This window comes from Coregonus clupeaformis, unplaced genomic scaffold, assembly GCF_020615455.1.
Source record: "Coregonus clupeaformis isolate EN_2021a unplaced genomic scaffold, ASM2061545v1 scaf0089, whole genome shotgun sequence".
Classification (NCBI taxonomy): domain Eukaryota; kingdom Metazoa; phylum Chordata; class Actinopteri; order Salmoniformes; family Salmonidae; genus Coregonus; species Coregonus clupeaformis.
Window position 1 is genome coordinate 818,994 of NW_025533544.1, and position 9,111 is coordinate 828,104.

Consider the following 9,111-nt stretch of genomic DNA (forward strand, 5'->3'; position numbering starts at 1 on the left):
GAGTCGTAATAGGAGTGGATGGGATGATTTATCCACGTTTGCTGGTAGAGATATTTTCAACCTCAACTTTTCCTTCCAGAAAAAACAGGTTGAGACCCATGTTGTCCCATAGACTCCTCTCTCCTCCATCTCTCTGTCTCTCCCTCTCACCATACCTCCTCCACTTCCCTCCTCTCTCTCTAACTCTTGAGAGATCTCGCCATCTCTCTCCCCATCTCTCTCTCCCCACTGTTTCCGCAAATGCGGATTTGATCTTTAGAGGTAATTTCTAGTTGAGCCGACATCTGCACCTTGAATGTGATCTCAGCGACCACGGTAACATTGCCTTTAAAAGCTGCATTGTCTACATTTCACTTTAGTCATTTAGCAGACGCTCTTATCCAGAGTGACTTACAGGAGCAATTAGGCTTAAGTGCCTTGCTCAAGGGCACATCGACAGATTTTTCACCTAGTCGGCTCGGGGATTAGAACCAGCGACCTTTCGGTTACTGGCACAACGCTCTTAACCACTAAGCTACCTGCTGCCCCGATTGAATCCCTTGGCCTAAATACAGTTGTAAGAGACCTTTATACTGTAGATAGAGTAGGAAAAGGGTAAGCTGAGTTGAGTATATCAACTTGAGTAAGAGGCCGATCAATAGTATGTTGTATTATGTCAATATACACTGAACAAAAATATAAATGCAACATGCAACAATTTCAAAGATTTTACTGAGTTACAGTTCATTTAAGGAAATCAGTCAATTTAAATAAATTCATTACATTTACATTTTAGTCATTTAGCAGACGCTCTTATCCAGAGCGACTTACAGTTAGTGAGTGCATACATTTTTTCATACTGGCCCCCGTGGAAAACGAACCCACAACCCTGCCGTTGCAAGCGCCATGCTCTACCAACTGAGCTACACGGGGCCCTAATCTATGGATTTCACGACTGGGAATACAGATATACATCTGTTGGTCACAGAATGGTAGGGGCGTGGATCAGAAAAAACAATCAGTATCCGGTGTGACCACCATTTGTCTCATGCAGCGCGACACCTCTCCTTCGCATAGAGTTGATCAGGCTGTTGATTGTGGCCTGTGGAAAGTTGTCCCACTCCTCTTCAATGGCTATGCGAAGTTGTTGGATATTGGCGGGAACTGGAACAAGCTGTCATACACATCGATCCAGAGCATCCCAAACATGCTCAATGGGTGATGTCTACAGCGTGCCAGTGGCCATCGAAGGTGAGCATTTTCTCACTGAAGTCGGTTACGACGCCGAACTGCAGTCAGGTCAAGACCCTGGTGAGGACAATGAGAACGCAGATGAGCTTCCCTGAGATGGTTTCTGACAGTTTGTGCAGAAATTATTTGGTTGTGCAAACCCACAGTTTCATAAGCTGTCAGGGTGGCTGGTCTCAGACGATCCCGCAAGTGAAGAAGCCGGATGTGGAGGTCCTGGGCTGGCGTGGTTACATGTGGTCTGCGGTTGTGAGGCCGGTTGGACTTCCTGCCAATTCTCCAAAACAACATTGGCGGTGGCTTATGATGAGCATTACATTCTCTGGCACTAGCTCTGGTGGACATTCCTGCAGTCAGCATGCCAATTGCACGCTCCCTCAAAACTTGAGACATCTGTGGCATTGTGTTGTGTGACAAAACTTTTATTGTCCCCAGCAAAAGGTGCACCTGTGTAATGATCATGCTGTTTAATCAGCTTCTTGATATGCCACACCTGTCAGGTGGATGGATTATCTTGGCAAAGGAGAAATGCTCACTAACAGGGATGTAAACAAATGTGTGCACAAACCTTTAGAGAAATACGTTTTTTTGTGTTGTATGGAACATTTCTGGGATCTTTTAAATCATCTCATGAAACATGGGACCAGCACTTTACACTTTGTGTTTATATTTTTTCTCGGTATAATTCTAGGCCTACTATGTTGTCAACGTTAACTAGTGTTACATGGGTATTACATAGTGAGAGAGGTTATTACGTAACATAATTGGGAAACAACTCATTGTAGATAGCAACAGGCCAGCAACCCGCTGAGAGAACAGACAGTGTAGAAGAAGAAACAGAAGCGACAGGGAAGTAAGATGGTTGTTGTCCACCTGGTCTATGTACAGTGAGCTCTAGAAGTATCGGGACAGTGACACATTTGCTGTTGTTTTGGCTCTGTACTCCAGCACTTTTGATTTTATACGATACAATGACTGTGAGGTTTAAGGGCAGCAAGTCAGCTTTAATTTGAGGGTATGTTCATCCATATCGGGTGAACCGTTTAGAAATAAATGTTTGTTACATAGTCCCCCTCATTTTAAGGGACCAAAAGTATTGGGGTAAATTCACTTATGTGTATTAAACTAGTAAAAAGTTAAGTATTTGGCCCCATATTCATACAGTGACATGTAGAAAAAGTGCTGTAATTAGTTAACGGTTCACTCAATATGGATGAAAATACCCTCAAATTAAAGCTGACCGTCTGCACTTTAACCGTACAGTGAGGGAAAAAAGTATTTGATCCCCTGCTGATTTTATACGTTTGCCCACTGACAAAGACATGATCAGTCTATAATTTTAATGGTAGGTTTATTTGAACAGTGAGAGACAGAATAACAAACAAAAAATTCAGAAAAACGCATGTCAAAAATGTTATAAATTGATTTGCATTTTAATGAGGGAAATAAGTATTTGACCCCTCTGCAAAACATGACTTAGTACTTGGTGGCAAAACCCTTGTTGGCAATCACAGAGGTCATACGTTTCTTGTAGTTGGCCACCAGGTTTGCACACATCTCAGGAGGGATTTTGTCCCACTCCTCTTTGCAGATCTTCTCCAAGTCATTAAGGTTTCGAGGCTGACGTTTGGCAACTCGAACCTTCAGCTCCCTCCACAGATTTTCTATGGGATTAAGGTCTGGAGACTGGCTAGGCCACTCCAGGACCTTAATGTGCTTCTTCTTGAGCCACTCCTTTGTTGCCTTGGCCGTGTGTTTTGGGTCATTGTCATGCTGGAATACCCATCCACGACCCATTTTCAATGCCCTGGCTGGGGGAAGGAGGTTCTCACCCAAGATTTGACGGTACATAGCCCCGTCCATCGTCCCTTTTGATGTGGTGAAGTTGTCCTGTCCCCTTAGCAGAGAAAAACACCCCCAAAGCATAATGTTTCCACGGTTTGACAGTGGGGATGGTGTTCTTGGGGTCATAGGCAGCATTCCTCCTCCTCCAAACACGGCGAGTTGAGTTGATGCCAAAGAGCTCGATTTTGGTCTCATCTGACCACAACACTTTCACCCAGTTCTCCTCTGAATCATTCAGATGTTCATTGGCAAACTTCAGACGGGCCTGTGTATGTGCTTTCTTGAGCAGGGGGACCTTGCGGGTGCTGCAGGATTTCAGTCCTTCACGGCGTAGTGTGTTACCAATTGTTTTCTTGGTGACTATGGTCCCAGCTGCCTTGAGATCATTGACAAGATCCTCCCGTGTAGTTCTGGGCTGATTCCTCACCGTTCTCATGATCATTGCAACTCCACGAGGTGAGATCTTGCATGGAGCCCCAGGTCGAGGGAGATTGACAGTTATTTTGTGTTTCTTCCATTTGCGTATAATCACACCAACTGTTGTCACCTTCTCACCAAGCTGCTTGGCGATGGTCTTGTAGCCCATTCCAGCCTTGTGTAGGTCTACAATCTTGTCCCTGACATCCTTGAAGAGCTCTTTGGTCTTGGCCATGGTGAAGAGTTTGGAATCTGATAGATTGATTGCTTCTGTGGACAGGTGTCTTTTATACAGGTAACAAACTGAGATTAGGAGCACTCCCTTTAAGAGTGTGCTCCTAATCTCAGCTCGTTACCTGTATAAAAGACACCTGGGAGCCAGAAATCTTTCTGATTGAGAGGGGGTCAAATACTTATTTCCCTCATTAAAATGCAAATCAATTTATAACATTTTTGACATACGTTTTTTTGGATTTTTTTGTTGTTATTCTGTCTCTCACTGTTCAAATAAACCTACCATTAAAATTATAGACTGATCATGTCTTTGTCAGTGGGCAAACGTACAAAATCAGCAGGGGATCAAATACTTTTTTCCCTCACTGTATAGTCATTGTATCATTTTAAATCCAAAGTGCTGGAGTACAGAGCCAAAACAACAACAAATGTGTCACTGTCCCGATACTTCTGGAGCTCACTGTAGCTACTGTAAGATGGTTGTTGTGCACCTCTCTATATGGCTAGTGGATGTATTTTTTGCATCATATTAATGAGAAAGATAATAATAATCACACTGACATACATCGGCAGAAAGGCCCTCTCCCCATTTCACCTCCCATCTCTCACCTCTCCCTCCTCTCCTTCCTCCCTTCACCTCCCTTCTCCCTTCTCCCTCCTCTCCCTCCTCCCTCCTCCCTCCACCTCCCTTCTCTCTCTCCACCTCCCTTCTCTCTCTCCCTCCCTTCTCTCCCTCTCCTTCCTTCTTCCTCCTCTCCCTTCTCCCTCCTCTCCCTCCTCCCTCCACCTCCCTTCTCTCTCTCCCTCCCTTCTCTCCCTCTCCTTCCTTCTTCCTCCTCTCCCTTCTCCCTCCTCTCCCTCCTCTCCCTCCTCCCTTCTCTCTCTCCCTCCCTTCTCTCCCTCTCCTTCCTTCTTCCTCCTCTCCCTTCTCCCTCCTCTCCCTTCTCTCTCCACCTCCCTCCCTCCCTCCTCCCTCCACCTCCCTTCTCTCCCTCCCTTCTCTACCTCCTCCCTCCCTCTCTCCTCTCCCTCCTCCCTCCACCTCCCTTCTCTCTCTCCCTCCCTTCTCTCCCTCTCCTTCCTTCTTCCTCCTCTCCCTTCTCCCTCCTCTCCCTCCTCCCTCCACCTCCCTTCTCTCTCTCCCTCCCTTCTTTCCCTCTCCTTCCTTCTTCCTCCTCTCCCTTCTCCTTCCTCTCCCTCCTCTCCCTTCTCTCTCCACCTCCCTCCCTCCCTCCTCCCTCCCTCCCTCCTCCCTCCACCTCCCTTCTCTCCCTCCTCTCTCTCCTCTCCCTCCTCCCTCCTCTCCCTCCTCACTCCACCTACCATCTCCCTTCTCCCTCCTCTCCTTCCTCCCTCCACCTCACACCCTCTATCCCTCCAACTCCTTGTCAAACGTTCTCCCTCTGCCCTCCCTCCACCTACCTTCTCTCTCCTCTCCCTTCTCCCTCTCCCTCCTCCCTCCACCTAACTTCTCCCTTCTCCCTCCTCTCCTTCCTCCCTCCACCTCACACCCTCTATCCCTCCAACTCCTTGTCAAACGTTCTCCCTCTGCCCTCCCTCCACCTACCTTCTCTCTCCTCTCCCTTCTCCCTCTCCTCCTCCCTCCACCTAACTTCTCCCTTCTCCCTCCTCTCCTTCCTCCCTCCACCTCACACCCTCTATCCCTCCAACTCCTTGTCAAATGTTCTCCCTCTGCCCTCCCTCCACCTACCTTCTCTCTCCTCTCCCTTCTCCCTCTCCCTCCTCCCTCCACCTAACTTCTCCCTTCTCCCTCTCTTCTTCCTCCCTCCACCTCACACCCTCTATCCCTCCAACTCCTTGTCAAACGTTCTCCCTCTGCCCTCCCTCCCTCCCTCCCTCCCTCCCCCTCAGCCCTCCCTCCCTCCCTCCCGTTAACATACGGTGTTCATTATAATGTGGAACATCCAAGACATTAGGCAATATCCTCACCACCAGCAGCAGACATGCCGCACACGTCAGATGTTCTCACACACACACACGCACATGCAAGTGCACACGCACACATGAACCCCACCACACAAACACACACACCATTCCCCATCAAATAATTGGGTGCATACCAATAAAAATGTCAACCTTCAGCAGATTATTTCCAAGAATAAAAAAACTCAAAGTTGATGGATTTAGCTATGGCAGATTACTAGTGAATCTAGAAGCAACATGTCTCAGTGGTGCGTTATCTATCTATCTATCTATCTATCTATCTATCTATCTATCTATCTATCTATCTATCTGTCTGTCTGTCTGTCTGTCTGTCTGTCTGTCTGTCTGTCTGTCTGTCTGTCTGTCTGTCTGTCTGTCTGTCTGTCTGTCTGTCTGTCTGTCTGTCTGTCTGTCTGTCTGTCTGTCTGTCTGTCTGTCTGGAGGAAGATTATTTGTTTTCTAATCCCTGGGTTTAGTTACGGTCTAAGCAGATGGATTAAGTTACGGTCTAAGACAAATGGGTTAAATTACGGTCTAAGACAGATGGGTTAAGTTACGTCTAAGACAGATGGGTTAAGTTACAGTCTAAGACAGATGGGTTAAGTTACGTCTAAGACAGATGGGTTAAGTTACGTCTAAGACAGATGGGTTAAGTTACGTCTAAGACAGATGGGTTAAGTTACGTCTAAGACAGATGGGTTAAGTTACAGTCTAAGACAGATGGGTTAAGTTACGTCTAAGACAGATGGGTTAAGTTACGGTCTAAGACAGATGGGTTAAGTTACGTCTAAGACAGATGGGTTAAGTTACGTCTAAGACAGATGGGTTAAGTTACGTCTAAGACAGATGGGTTAAGTTACGTCTAAGACAGATGGGTTAAGTTACGTCTAAGACAGATGGGTTAAGTTACGTCTAAGACAGATGGGTTAAGTTACGTCTAAGACAGATGGGTTAAGTTACGTCTAAGACAGATGGGTTAAGTTACAGTCTAAGACAGATGGGTTGAGTTACGGTCTAAGACAGATGGGTTAAATTACGGTCTAAGACAGATGGGTTAAGTTACGGTCTAAGACAGATGGGTTAAGTTACGGTCTAAGACAGATGGGTTAAGTTACGGTCTAAGACAGATGGGTTAAGTTACAGTCTAAGACAGATGCTCCAGGCACAAATATAAGAAGAAAAATAAAATAAAAGATGGCCATGTATGTCAGTGGTGAAGGGTTAGAACGTCAATGGTGAAGGGTTAGAACGTCAGTGGTGAAGGGTTAGAACGTCAGTGGTGGAGGGTTAGAATGGCAGTGGTGAAGGGTTAGAACGTCAATGGTGAAGGGTTAGAACGTCAATGGTGAAGGGTTAGAATGGCAGTGGTGAAGGGTTAGAACGTCAATGGTGAAGGCTTATAACGTCAATGGTGAAGGGTTAGAACGTCAATGGTGAAGGGTTAGAACGTCAATGGTGAAGGGTTAGAATGGCAGTGGTGAAGGGTTAGAACGTCAATGGTGAAGGCTTATAACGTCAATGGTGAAGGGTTAGAACGTCAATGGTGAAGGCTTATAACGTCAATGGTGAAGGGTTAGAATGTCGAGGGTGGATGGTTAGAACGTCACGTTATCCTTTAAAGTATAATAATCATAAATAATCATAAAAAACTACTTCTTGTAATGAAATTATCCTAAGAAACACATTGTAAAACGATGTGCTTTGCCTCTGTGTAATGTTTTTAATACCGTGACTTCTGTGATTTGTTGTACTTTTTATCATGTTGTGAAGTGCCTTGGCTGCCTGAAATGTGCTTTATATATAAAATGAATTATCATTAATAAAAGCAGGTTCTCCTTGCAATATTACAAAGGCAAGCAGCTCTGCAGGTGCACAATGCAAGGCATATTTTGTAAGAAGTTCATTCACAGTTGCCAGCAATTTAATATTGTTCCAAAGGTTGACTAAACTGCCACTGAGGTTTATTGAGTTTTATTGATATGAGAAGCTCCATTCCAGCCATTATTATGAACCGTCCTCCCCTCAGCAGCCTCCATTGGTAGTAAGATACCGTAAAGATAATACGAACTGTGATCATGATAATGTGAAGACAGACAGCAGCTACCTCCTAGCAGAGCATACTACTGTTCATACCCAGCAATACTACTGTTCATACCCAGCAATACTACTGTTCATACCCAGCACACCACTGTTCATACCCAGCATACTACTGTTCATACCCAGCATACTACTGTTCATACCCAGCAATACATTGCTTCATTCTAAGTAGTATGCTAGCGTAGATACACAAATACACACAAACACACCCACACACACACTCACGCAAACACACACACACACACACAGACAGACTTACCACGTACACGTAGTAGAACTGCATGTCCTGTCTCACAGGCTGTTCCATCTGCATCACTGAAGAACATCCTCCATCAGAGACTAAAATCATAAAATAAAAATACTATCTTCTTTCCTTTTCTTCTTCTCTTCTCCTCAGGCCTCAGAGAGAGAGGAGTACAGTATCTCTCTTTTACTCTATCCTCTCCTCCTCTCTTCTCCTCAATGTTCAGAGAGAGGAGTACAGTATCTCTCTTTTACTCTATCCTCTCCTCCTCTCTTCTCCTCAATGTTCAGAGAGAGGAGTACAGTATCTCTCTTTTACTCTATCCTCTCCTCATCTCCTCTCTTCTCCTCAATGTTCAGAGAGAGGAGTAAAGTATCTCTCTTTTACTCTATCCTCTCCTCCTCAGGTCTTAGAGAGAGGAGTACAGTATCTCTCTTTTACTCTATCCTCTCCTCATCTTCTCTCATCTCTCTTCTCATCTCAGACAGTAACAGTTCCTTCTCACTCCTTCTCATCTGTAAAAACAACATAGAAAACAACTATTGATCAGTAGAGTTGTCCTTCAGTCGAGGAACAGCTTCAGCCCAGCATGTTGTTGTGTTTCTCTCTCTCTCTCTCTCTCTCTCTCTCTGATAGAGCTCAGTTCTTCCTGCTGTTGCGGCTGCTGCATGTGCATTTTGAGAGAGAAAGAGTGTGTGCACTCTGTGCCGTCAGAAACAGGAAGCATGGAGTTTGGCAGTTTGGCCCTGATGTGTGCATTCCTGTGTGTGTGTGTGTGTGTGTGTGTGTGTCTGTCTGAGAGAGAGAGAGAGAGAGAGAGAGAGAGAGAGAGAGAGAGAGAGAGAGAGAGAGAGAGAGAGAGAGAGAGAGAGAGAGAGAGAGAGAGAGAGAGAGAGAGAGAGAGAGAGAGAGAGAGAGAGAGAGAGAGAGAGAGAGAGAGAGAGAGAGAGAGAGAGAGAGAGAGAGAGAGAGAGAGAGAGAGAGAGAGTAATTGAAGGGATTTAATCATGGTTGAGTGACGATGGCAATCACTTTCAGCCTCCTGAACCCTGATAACTAGTGACAAACACACGCACACACACTATGTATACACACACTGACAC

General features: G+C 45.5%; 1 protein-coding gene across 2 annotated transcripts in view; it reads right to left on the reverse strand.

Annotated features, from left to right (window-relative positions):
- LOC121554138 (rho GTPase-activating protein 6) overlaps positions 1 to 8,614 on the reverse strand; it is a 98,500-nt gene extending 89,886 nt beyond the window's left edge. For both annotated transcript variants that reach the window (XM_041867589.2, XM_041867588.2), the window contains exon 1: positions 8,024 to 8,614. In XM_041867589.2, coding sequence (XP_041723523.1) covers positions 8,024 to 8,113 — 90 coding nt within the window. In that variant the 5' untranslated portion in view covers positions 8,114 to 8,614. The remainder of the gene's footprint in view (positions 1 to 8,023) is intronic.
- Positions 8,615 to 9,111: the final 497 nt, after the last annotated feature.